General features: G+C 44.4%; 1 protein-coding gene across 1 annotated transcript in view; it reads left to right on the forward strand.

Moving 5' to 3' along the window:
- The first annotated feature begins 11,295 nt into the window (after positions 1 to 11,295).
- LOC126335117 (esterase E4-like) overlaps positions 11,296 to 12,759 on the forward strand; it is a 47,840-nt gene continuing 46,376 nt past the window's right edge. The window contains exon 1 of the mRNA XM_049998070.1: positions 11,296 to 11,730. Coding sequence (XP_049854027.1) covers positions 11,497 to 11,730 — 234 coding nt within the window. The 5' untranslated portion in view covers positions 11,296 to 11,496. The remainder of the gene's footprint in view (positions 11,731 to 12,759) is intronic.

Raw genomic sequence — 12,759 nt, forward strand, 5'->3', positions numbered from 1 at the left:
CCTAGTAAGCTTATGAAAAGCGGACTCGATCCTTCCGAAGTTTCTGTTTTCTTTTCGTAATACTTTTAATGTTTTCAGTTATTCTATTATCAATATTTTATCGTATCTTCTCACATTTCATGCATAACATTTACCAATAGATCTGTTTAATTCCGCGCATTGTATCATATTCTTATTACTTGCTGGAACGCCAGGCTTCGCTTTAATACATGACTCGTTCGACTTTAGATTTTCGTGTCTTTTACTTTCTTCATCTCTGTAATACATTTTGTTGTATGCCTAAATACCTTTGTTCGTATGTGACTATATAACTTAGATTATGCAACACGATGAAGATTTTGCTTAATTTAGTCTGATATGCTCCCTTACTCTTTAACCAAATCTCGTAACTTACATTTCTGAGTGTGACAGAAATGTTGAAATATCTTAACTTGCCTAAATTTGAAGAAATATGTTGTACATGTCGCGAAAAGAAACTTAGAAAACTCCAAACACCGGCCTTCCACCCAGAAGCTTCCGACGCGGTTAAAATTAGGTAAACAGCGTCGCGCACAGAGGAGTACAAGAAGTCATCTTCCTGCACTTCATACGGGGACAGAAAGTCCACGAAACTAAATTGACACTCGGCATGGTGTCTGAAGGCCATTTCCCATTAGAGGTCACTCCCATCGATCATCGTGCCGAATGTCAATTTCTTTAGCGCAGTTATTAAAGACTTCCCTGGATAACGTCTTGTGGGGGAGGTTGGGAAAAAAAGAAGCGAGAGTTTTCCCGGATACTGCACAGTGCACTTGCAACTGCGTTGATAGAGATACAGTAGAAATTAGAGATACAGTTCAAGGTTCGAAAACAGTTGTGCGCTGATGCGTCACGACAAACAGATCCTTGTTAATGCGAGTAGTCTCGTTTCCTTCTCTTCTGAACCTATATTCATGAAATTTTGACGTATTGTTAAGAGGAGAAACTTGCGACAGTTGAATTTTTATAATGTCTTTCATTACAGTCTCCTGTCGCACTTTTTCGATAGTAACAACCTGTTTGGTTAAGTTATAGAACATCTTCGGATAAACAGCAGTTACAGAGTAAGCAGTCAGTTTCAACTGAAGCACTCAACAATCAGCGCAGTAAAAGTGCGACAGTAGATCTACTAAAAGACATTATACGATCTCGTATTCACGTACGCTAGCAATATGGTCCGTGATGGAAAGATGGTACTGTTGGGTCCTAGCAATGAAACAAATATAATAAAATCTGCAAAACATTTTCGTACCTGTAGTCAACAACAAAAGGGGTCATCACTTACAGCATCACGCGTTTTCTTAGATACTTACGGAGCGTTGTGGCCCAGTGGTTAGCACACTGGACTCGCAATCGGGAAGACGACAGTTCAAAGCCGCGTTCGGCCATCCTGATTTAGGTTTTCCGTGATTTCCCTAAATCGATTCAGGCCAATGCCGGTGTGGTTCCTTTGAGAGGGCACCGCCGACTTCCTTCCCCATCCTTCCCTAACCCGATAGGACCGACGACCTTGCTGTTTGACCCTCTCCCCCATATCAACCAATCTGAGATACTTCCTGTCTAGGGCGAGTTATGGCTTTTACGTACCATACAGACACAGTCGGAAAAAGTTTGGAAAAGAAATTTGTCTAGACATGTTCGACGGAACTATCTAGGTATTCGCCTGAAGTGATTCTCGAAAGTCGCAGAAAACCGAAACCGGGATAGCTCGATGGAGATAGGGACTCTGTTCATACTAAAATCGAATCTGTTGTCTAAAGAAACGCGCATTTTGGATGTTGCCAACGTAGTATAACCTGAAACTTGGTTTAAACAGCACTGTTTTTGCTTATCTCCAATCACCGAACCAGCTTTCATAGCCACTTGTAGGGATTGACGTAGAGCCTGAACAACTGTACAATTCGACGTTTCACACATACAGAAAATATTTCTAAAGTGGTAATAGAAGTTGACTGCCAGAGAAAATTACAAGACCAAACTGTGGTCTAAATTAAAAGTTCTAAACAGGACACTCACGAATAGTTTGTAGTCTTATGTAGGTCCTCCAGAACCGTTTCAGTGCACAGTCGCAGAATAGTCCCAATAAAACTCGAACTCGGGACCTTTCGCGGGCAAGTGCTCCACTGACTGAGCTACCCAAGCATGACTGGCCCGTCGCACAGCTTTAATTCCATCAGTATCTCATCTCTGCCTTCCGAACTTTACACAAGCTCTCCTGCGAAACTTGCAAGACTAGCCCTCCTGGAAGAAAGAATAGATCGGGGACATGGCTTAGTCACATCCTGGGGAGGTGTTTCCAGAATGAAACTTAAGAACTTCCACTCCGCATTGGAGTGCGCGCTAATATAAAACTTTCCGTCAGACTAAATATGCGTGCCAGACCGAGACTCAAACTCAGGATCTTTGCCTTTCGCGGGCAAGTGATCCACTGACTGAGATGCCCAAGCACGACTCACTTCCCGTGTCATCACAACTTTAATTCCGCCAATATCTCGTCTCCTACTTTCCAAACTCCACGGAAGTGCTCCTGAGAAACTTATTGTGAGGATGGGGCGTGAGCCGTGCTTAGCTGGCTTAGTCGGAACATCACTCACCCGCTAAGGGCAAAGGTCCCAAGATCGAGTCTCGTTACGAGACGCAGTTTCACCCTGCCAGGAGTTTTCACATCAGCACACACTTCGCCGCAGTGTGAAAGTTTCATTCTAGACCCAACAATGTTAAATCAGATATCTTCTTCGTTCTTTCCGCCATTTATGTATTGATTCATACACCCGTCCTATTCCATAATTCCAGCCAACGGGGAGAATCGATAAGTATGTCTAGCGAATCAAACTTACATTCTCACGTTGTTCAGCAGCTATTCTGCTATGGTACAAGTACAATTACTACTAATTTTCTGAGATTGTATTCCATTAGGAAGTTTGTGCACCTCGACAACAAAATAAGTATTGTAAACCAGAGAAACTGTATTACTCTGAAACCGTTTCTTATTATTGCATATCGATTTCGATCACAAAATGATCAACTTTAGCGCAAGACTAAATCCGGTGGACTCATGTAACCACGCACAAAATAATTTCAAACACAGGTGTTTATCGTGAATAACATGCCAACTAGCAGGTAAATTCCTGCTAGTTGACACGTTCTCCGAGATAAACATCTATGTGTGAAGTTATATTTTGTGCATGATTATATGAGTCTACTGGATTTAGTCTCGCACTGAAGATGACCGCTCTCTGATGCAAATTGATATGCAATAACAAAAAAAAAGGTTTCAAATTATTTACACAACCAGTGCTGGAGTATCCCTTGTTTGCAACTGGCTTATGTACACTATCGGCCATTAAAATTGTAACGCCATGAAGTTGGCATACAGAAACATCAAACTGGTGTGAATTTGCTTGGACACGCAAATGATTAGCTCTTCAGCACAAGTATAAAAAGAAATCTACATTCTGTATGTAAGGAAATATTTGGGCGACGTGTTTATCGTTCGGAAATCGCATTTGAGTGTCGGATGTTGATGAGAAGATGGTGTTATGTTTCGTGTAAGAAGGAGAAACAACTGCCAGTGTGCGTGTGAATTCTGTATCTTGCACTACAAGATGACCTGCAGTTCATCGTGCAGCGATAATGCCATCCGCGTTGGTTGGTATCGCGCAACAGTCATGTGAATATGGAATTTACGGATTCAGTACAGCCATGCCCTACGTCATGCAGCATTTCAGCAATCTCGAGCGACTAGCTCTCTAGAGGGAAACATGCACTCAGGTGACAAACATCATGGGATAGCGATACGGACATATACAGATGGCGGTAGTATCGGGTACGCAAGGTATTAAAGGGCAGCGCATTGACGGAACTGTCATTTGTACTTAGGTGCTTCATGTAAAAAGGTTCCCGACGTGATTATGGCTCCATAACAGGAGTTAAAGATAGTTGGGGCTAGACGCATGGGACATTCCACTTCGGAAATCGTTAGAGAATTCAACATTTCGAGATACACAGTCAGTGCGGCGAAAATGCCAAATTTTAGAGATTACTTCTCACCATGGAAACCGAAGTCCCCGACTGCCTTCACTTAACGACCAAGAGCAGCGCGTAGAACTTCCAGTGCTAACAGACAAGCAACACTGGGCGAAATAACTGCAGAAGTCAATGTGGTACGTTTGAGAGGCGTATCCGCTAGGCGTTAATGGGCTATGGTAGGAGACGACGAATGCTAGTGGCTTTGCTAACACCACAGCATCGCCTGCACCGCCTCTCCTGGGGTCGAGACCGTAGAGATTGGACCCTAGACGACTGGAAAACCGTGGCCTGGTGAGAGGAGTCTCGATTTCAGTTGGTAAGAGCTGATGGTAGGGTTCGAATAAGGCAAAGGTCCCACCATCTCATGGACCCAAGTTGTCAGCAAGGTACTGTGCAAGCTGGCGGCTGCTCCAAAATAGTGTGGACTGTGTTTAGTTGGAATGGACTGTGTCGTCTCGTCCAAATGAAGCGATTACTGGCTGTAAATGGTTATGTTCAGCTACCTGAAGACCATTTGCAGCCATTCACACACGTCGCTGGGGCACAATTGTTCACGATTGATTCTGGACAATTCGAGCGAATGGTTTGGCCACCCTTTGAACATTTATGGGACATAATCGATTGGTCAGTTCGTGCAGAAAATCCTGCGCCGGCAACAATTTAGCAATTATGGACGGCTATAGAGGCAGCATTGCTCGATATTTCTGCAGGCGTCTTCCAGTGACTTGGTGAGTCCATGCCATGTCGAGTTGCTACACTACGCCGGGCGAAAGGAGGTCCGTTACGACATTAGGAGGTATTGCATGACTTTTATTATCTTAGTGTAGAGTGGTGCGCCCAATTACAATATCTCCAAATTGCCCTTTACAGAACTAAAAAAGAAATTAAAATTACGGCTCCTAAGCAATCCTGTGTATTCAACAGACGAGTTTCTAGATTTAGTACACTGGTATGATGGAAGACCATTTTTCTAAAAATATATGGATCTCAGATCTTAGACTGTGTCACAAACTATAAATATGTGAATCTCAGATCTGAAGACTGTGTCACAAACGGTAAATTTCGTAATCTGCGTATTGCAATAGCAAATTGTTTTTATGTATAGTCCATATATGTAACATTCTTCTCTCGAATAAATTTAGAAAAAAGTGTGTAGATAATAATACCATGCAATGATATGTAACTCTAGTAAGTAAGGCTCAACCTTGTTTACATCAGTGGTTTGCTTTTTTGCGGTGGGATTTAGTTCTGGGTGGGGGGGGGGGGAGGGGGGAGGAGTGAAGGAGTGATGACCCCGACGACTGCCACCTTCGATCGGCGCTTGGCCATTGCTGTCAGCTCTGTGTACTACATTTCACACACTGTACATCCCAAGTATAGCGAATCTGGTTGCATCACTTAATAAAAGCGAGACTTCCGGTCCAGATTCTGTACTAGTCAGGTTTCTCTCAGGGTCTACTGATAACAATAGCTACGTACTTAATCATATTCAACAGCCCGGTCATCAAAACATCCGTACCTAAAGACAGGAATGTTGCACGACTGGTCCGCAGCTCGTGGACCTGCGGTAGCGTTCTCGCTTCCCACGCCCGGGTTCCCGGGTTCGATTTCCGGTGGGGTCAGGGATTTTCACTGCCTCGTCATGACTGGGTGTTGTGTGCTGTCCTTAGGTTAGTTAGGTTTAAGTAGTTCTAGGGGACTGATGACTATAGAAGTTAAGTCCCATAGTGCTCAGAGACATTTGAACCATTTTTTTGTTGCGCGATTCAGACCAATACCCAAGAAAGGAAATGGGAGTAATCCGCTGAATTACAGACCCATATCGCTAACGTCGATTTGCAGTAGGATTATGAAACACATGCTGTGTTCGAATATTATGAGTTACCTCGAAGAAAACGATTCACTAAAAACAGCCAACACGGATTCAGTGAATATCGTTCTTGTGAAACACAACTAGCTCTTCATTTTCACAAAGTAATGACTGCTATCGACAGTGGGTATGGCACCGTTCCTCACAAGCGACTTCTAATCAAACTGCTTGCCTGCGGGGTATCGTCTCAGTTGTGCGACTGGATTCGTGAGTTTCTATCTGAAGGATCACAATTCGTAGTAACTGATGAAAGGTCACCGAGTAAAACAAATGTAATACCTGGCTTTCACCAAGAAAGTGATATAGGCTAAATTTCGGTTACAGAATACAACAGACAAACTTAAGGCTGTAAACTCAACTAAATACTTAGGGATTACAGTTACGAATAACTTACATTGGAATGATGTTGTGGGTAAAGCAAACCGAAGACTGCGATTTGTTGACAGAACACTTAGAAAATGCAACAGGGCTACTAAGGAGAATACTTACACTAAGCTTGTCCGCATCATGTAGGATTGACGGAGTACAACGAAAAATTTCAAAGAAGGGTAACTCGTTTTGTGTCACCACGAAATAGTGGATAGAGTGCCACGGAAATGATAACTCAAATTGGTGTGGCAATCATTAAAACAAAGGCGTTTTTCGTTGCGACATGGTCTTCTCATGATATTTCAATGACCGGATTTGACCTTAGAGTGTGAAAATATTTTGTTTAGCGTCCACCAACATAGGAAGGAATGATCGTCATAATAAAATAAGAGACACCGTAGTTCGTACGGAAAAAATTAAGTGTTCCTTTTTCCCGCACGCTGTTCAAGAATCGAACGGTAGAGAAACAGCCTGAAACTGGTTCCATGAACCCTCTGCCAAGCACTTAATTATGAATTTCTGAGTAATCCTGTAGTTGTAGTTGAAATCACCTAGAGATTTAATCATGTCGTCTTCCTACTACACTGTATGCACAAAATAAGTATGGTTTCATTATTTGCTATGTTATAGTGTTTCAGTTTTAATAGTCATAATTATATAAAGGTTGTAGATCGTGTATGTGCTGTTTCATTTATTCACTCCACTTTAAAGGCTGCAAATTATGGAAGGAAAATTACCAGTTCATAGTTATGTTTGTGTGTATATTAAGTATGAGTGTGTGTGTGTGAGAGAGAGGGGGGGGGGGGGGGGGGGGAGGATGGATGGTGGGTGGGGTGGACGTTCATAAATAACGAGTGTAGACCTACCCTTTTAAAAAGTGCAGATTTTTAACGTTCTTTTAATACCTAAAGATCTGCTTCTGTTGCTATGCAGTCTGTAGTGGAAGTTTCGATTCTGTCTGTAACTGATGTCTACACATAAATCGGGAGGCTTGTAATCGTTGTGGGTAGTGGTTAGTTCCTGTGGGACCAAACTGCTGAGGTCACCGGTCCCTAGGCTTACACACTGCTTAATCTAACTTAAACTAACTTACTCTGAGGACAACACACACACCCATGCCCGAGGGAGGACCCGAACCTCCGACGGGGGCAGCCGCCCGAACCGTGGGAAGGCGCCTCTGACCGAGCCCTACCACTAGCGGCAGTTGTCGAGGGGGAAACTTAGTTTACGTGTGTAGATGAACCTCGAGTACTACGGAATAGCTGGGCAGCGTGGTGTACCGAGATTTCTCATCTATCGGGTGGTGATCCCAAGCTGGAGATGGATGATCTAATTCAAAATGTCTGCGTGATGCTCTGAGGCAGTGCCCTTCGTCTCCAGACATCACGTGAGTTACGGCGCAGGAACATTGTGTACGTGGTTTGACAAAATTTTGGGGGAAAAGTTTTCGAAAATATGCAGTAATTGTTGAAAATGTGCACTAAAGATTTATTAAGTAAAGGAGCAGTAGGTCGTTACATGTTGCGCGACTCTTGGGTACGGAAACAGTTGGTCCTGTTGTTATGTTGTAAAGCCCATGATGAATATCGGGCGATATGAAACACTTGGTATTCCATAAAATCCGCCGTGCAGGTACTGAGAACGAAGATTAGATTTGTGACTTACGCCTCTACTACATAAACAAATAAATGTTTCAAAACTTTTTAAGCTAATAAACATAAGAGTTTTGTTATCAAATCGAATTTGTGTTTCTGGTACTGCTAAGTTAAAGTGTTTAAATTGACAGCAGTTGCTCAGACCTGTATTTTGTGCGCATATTTTTTTTTCAAATTTACATTATCTGTATTTTCCCCGACTATTCCACATTAGTCTCCAAGTGCAACTTTTTTTTACATTTCTTTCTCGATGGTAACTTTTTTAAAAGTTATAAAGAGAAGTACAAATACTTATTGCCAGATACTTGCAGTTTTTGATAAAGCATGTTTGAGAGCAAAGAATGACTTCAGTTTGGAGTTAACAGGGTGACAATTATTGAACTATATGGAAAAAACGTAAATTACCTACAAACTAGGCGTACGTACACTTTATTCAACATGTAAACGTCACTACAGATATTCGGATTTAGGTTACGACATGTTCGATATGCTTGCCGTCATTGGCGATGATGTGGCGCAGACGAATAGTAAAATTCAGCATGAGCTGCGGAAGTGTTGGAACATCGATGCTACCGATGACGTCCTGAATGGCTGTTTTCAGCTCAGCAATGCTTTGGGGGTTATTCCTGTACACCTTGTCTTTAACGTAGCCCCACAAAAAGGAGCCGCGTGTGTTCAGATGGGCAGAATATGGCAGCCACTCGAGGCCCATGCCAGAGCCAGAATGCGGTCCCCAGATAGCTCGCTCAGGACAACAAACACTTTTCTGCTTCGATGGAGTCGAGCTCCGTCTTGCATGAACCACATCTTGTCGAACTCAGGATCATGTTGGGTAACGGAGATGAAATTTTCCAAAACCTCCACGTACCGCTCGATAGTCACCGATTATTCCGTGACTGGACATTGCTCACCACACAGTCACCCGTTGAGGATGAAAAGACTTCTCGATCGACAATTGATCTTATTGACGAACCGGTCCAAATGAAATTGGGCTTCGTCGCTATACCAAACCATTCTCATTTCCAACATGCCCCGCAGCTAACCGTGCAGCTTGAACGTCTTAAAGCAAACCGTTCAGAAGTTATGACGATTTCATTTCATACAGTTCAAAAATTGTCCTCCTGTAATTACAAAAGTAATTTCTACGACCGTCAAAATAATAAGAAACGTAATATACGTGCAACATTAAACCGTCGAACAACTGTAAAACATTACTGAAAAAATATTACGAAAAAAATGGCTCTGACCATTATGGGACTTAACATCTCAGGTCATCAGTTCCCTAGAACTTGGAACTACTTAAACCTAATCAACCTAAGGACATCACACACATCCATGCCCGAGATAGGATTCGAACCTGAGACCGTAGCAGTCGCGCGGTTCCGGAGTGAAGCGCCTAGAACCGCTCGGCCACCGTGGCCTGCAGAATATTACATCCAACAACTATAGACAGCAGCAACAGTTTGCTCAAAGTTCACAAGTCTGTTTACAAGGTAAGACTTGAGTACAACATCCAATGTAGAAAACCATTATAATTTTTATATACATTACTGGCCATTAAAATTGCTGCACCACGAAGATGCCGTGCTACAGACGCGAAATTTAGCCGACAGGAAGAAGATGCTGTGATATGCAAACGATTAGCTTTTCAGAGTATTCACACAAGGTTGGCGCCGGTGGTGACACCTACAACGTGCTGACATGAGGAAAGTTTCCAACCGATTTATCTTACACAAACGGCAGTTGATCAGCGTTGCCTGGTGAAACGCTGTGATGCCTCGTTTCACGCAATTTGGGTGCATAGATCCTGAGAAATCAGTACCCAGAAGAACCACCTCTGGCCGTAATAACGGCCTTATACGTCTGGGCATTGAGTCAAACAGAGCTTGGATGGCGTGTACAGGTACAGCAGCCCATGCAGCTTCAACACAATACCACAGTTCATCAAGAGTAGTGACTGGCGTATTGTGACGAGCGAGCTGCTCGGCCACCATTGACCAGACGTTTTCAATTGGTGAGACAACTGGAGAATGTGCTGGCCAGGGCAGCAGTCGAACATTTTCTGTATCCAGAAAGGCCCATACAGGGCCTGCAACATGCGGTCTTGCATTATCCTGCTGAAATGTAGGGTTTCGCAGGGATCGAACGAAGGGTAAAGCCACGGATCGTAACACATCTGAAATGTAACGTCCACTGTTCAAAGTGCCGCCAATGCGAACAAGAGATGACCGAGACGTGTAACCAATGGCAACCCATACCATCACGCCGGGTGATACGCCATTATGGCGATGACGATACACGCTTCCAATGTGCGTTCACCGCGATGTCGCCAAACACGGATGCGACCACCATGATGCCGTAAAATGAACCTGGATTCATCCGAAAATATGTCGTTTTGCAATTCGTGCACGCAGGTTCGTCGCTGAGCACACCATCGCAGGCGCTCCTGTCTGTGATGCAGCGCCAAGGATAACCGCAGCCATGGTCTCCGAGCTGATAGTCCATGCTGCTGCAATCGTCGTCGAACTGTTCGTGCAGATGGTTGTTGTCTTGCAAACGTCCCAATCTGTTGACTCACGGATCGAGACGTGGCTGCACGATCCGTTGAAGCCATATGGATAAGATGCCTGTCATCTAGACTTCTAGTGATACGAGGCCGTTGTGATCCAACACGGCGTTCCGTATTACCCTCCTGAACCCACCGTTTCCATATTCTGCTAACAGTCATTAGATTTCGACCAACGAGAGCAGCAACGTCACGATATGATAAAACCGCAATAGCGATAAGTTACGATCCGACCTTTATCAAACTCGGAAACGTGATGGTACGCATTTCTCCTCCTTACACGAGGCATCACAACAACGTTTCACCAGGCAACGCCGGTCAACTGCTGTTTGTGTATGAGAAATCGGTTGGAAACTTCCCTCATGTCTGCACGTTGTAGGTGTCGCCACAGGCGCCAGCCTTGTGTGAATGCTCTGAAAAGCTAATCATTTGCATATCACAGCATCTTCTTCCTGTCGGTTAAATTTCGCGCCTGTAGCACGTCATCTTCGTGGTGTAGCAATTTTAATGGCCAGTAGTGTAGATGGTATTCCATAATACTTGAACTTCCTGTGCCCCTTGATCTATGTTTGTAACTTACGCACTGTTCTCTGTATGTTCTAAAGATTTTGTGACCTTCGCTTATGTGAATGGTGGTTTCTTTGTGAAATTCCAGTTGACAGGAACAATTCTATCATTTTTTGTAAAGCGTGACAGGTTCTATTGTTGTGTTACTTACTAGTCGTCGTATTTCTCGTTTCTCACTTGGAAGGCAGAGATAAGAGAAACACCAATTAGTGGCTGAACGGTTTCAGGAAATTCACGAGGCCTTTCCGCGTGACAGCAACACTGTGCCTCTGTAGATCGTCATCGCCGGGCAGAATTGCGTGCAGTATCGCGTCGCAGAAGAGTGGCGCGATGGTTCCTGGAAGCGGCTGGTGCGCGCGCCTTGCGCTGGCTACTTAAGCAGCGGGCGTCGGCAGCGGGGGCAGTCGAGTGTCTGAGCAGCCATGAGGAGGAACGCGCAGCTGCTGGCGGCCGTCTTGCTGTGCCTCGCGGGGGCGGCGGCCGGCTACGGGGGCAGGAAGAGGCCCACCCACTCGCCGTCGACGGAGTTCCCCGAGGTGCAGACGCCGCAGGGCCGGCTCCGGGGGAGCCTGCTGCGCTCGCTCGACGGCCGAACCATTTACTCCTTCCGCGGAGTGCGTTACGCACAGCCTCCCGTGGGGGAGCTCCGTTTCAAGGTACGCTCTTCCCACGCACACAAGCGCGCGACTGTTTTCAGCTTGAGATGTTGCTCATTGACGCTACGTTTGCACATCCCCCGGAAAACGAAAAATGATTTCCGGGAACTGGTTTTCTTTTCCGACACCGTTCGTCACAAGCGTCTTCTAATCAAAGTGCGTGCCTACGGAGTATCGCCTCAGTTGAGCGACTGGATTCGTGATGTCATGTCAGAAAGGTCACAGTTCGTAGTAATAGACGGAAAGTCATCGAGTAAAACAGAAGTAATATCCGGCGTTCCCCAAGGAAGTGTTATAGGCCCTCTATTGTTCCTGTTCTATATTAACGACATAGGAGACAATATGAGTAGTCGTCTTAGATTGTTTGCAGATGATGCTGTCATTTACCGTCTTGTAAAGTCATCAGATGATCAAAACGACTTGCAAAATGATTTAGATAGGATATTTGTATGGTGCGAAAAGTGGCAATTGACACTGAATAAAGAAAAGTGCGAAGTTATTCACATGAGTACTAAAAGAAATCAGCTAAATTTCGATTACGCGATAAGTCACACAAATCTGAGGGCTGTAATTTCAACTAAATACTTAGGGATTACAATTACAAATAACCTAAATTGGAACGATCACATGGATAATATTGTGGGTAGAGCAAACCAAAGACCGCGATTCATTGGTAGAACACTTAGGAGGTGCAACAGGTCTACCAAAGAGACTGCTTACGCTACGCTTGTCCGCCCTATTCTGGAGTACTGCTGCGCGGTGTGGGATCGGAGGTGCAACAGGTCTACCAAAGAGACTGCTTACACTACGCTTGTCCGCCCTATTCTGCAGTACTGCTGTGCGATGTGGGATCCGCATCAGGTCGGACTGACGGATGACATCGAAAAAGTACAAAGAAGGGCGGCTAGTTTCGTATTATCGCGAAATAGGGGAGATAGTGTCACAGACATGATACGTGAATTGGAGTGACAATCATTAAAACAAAGGCGTTTTTCGTTGCGACGGGATCTTCTCTGGAAATTCAATCAC

This window comes from Schistocerca gregaria, chromosome 2 (genome assembly GCF_023897955.1).
Source record: "Schistocerca gregaria isolate iqSchGreg1 chromosome 2, iqSchGreg1.2, whole genome shotgun sequence".
Taxonomy (NCBI): Eukaryota; Metazoa; Arthropoda; class Insecta; order Orthoptera; family Acrididae; genus Schistocerca; species Schistocerca gregaria.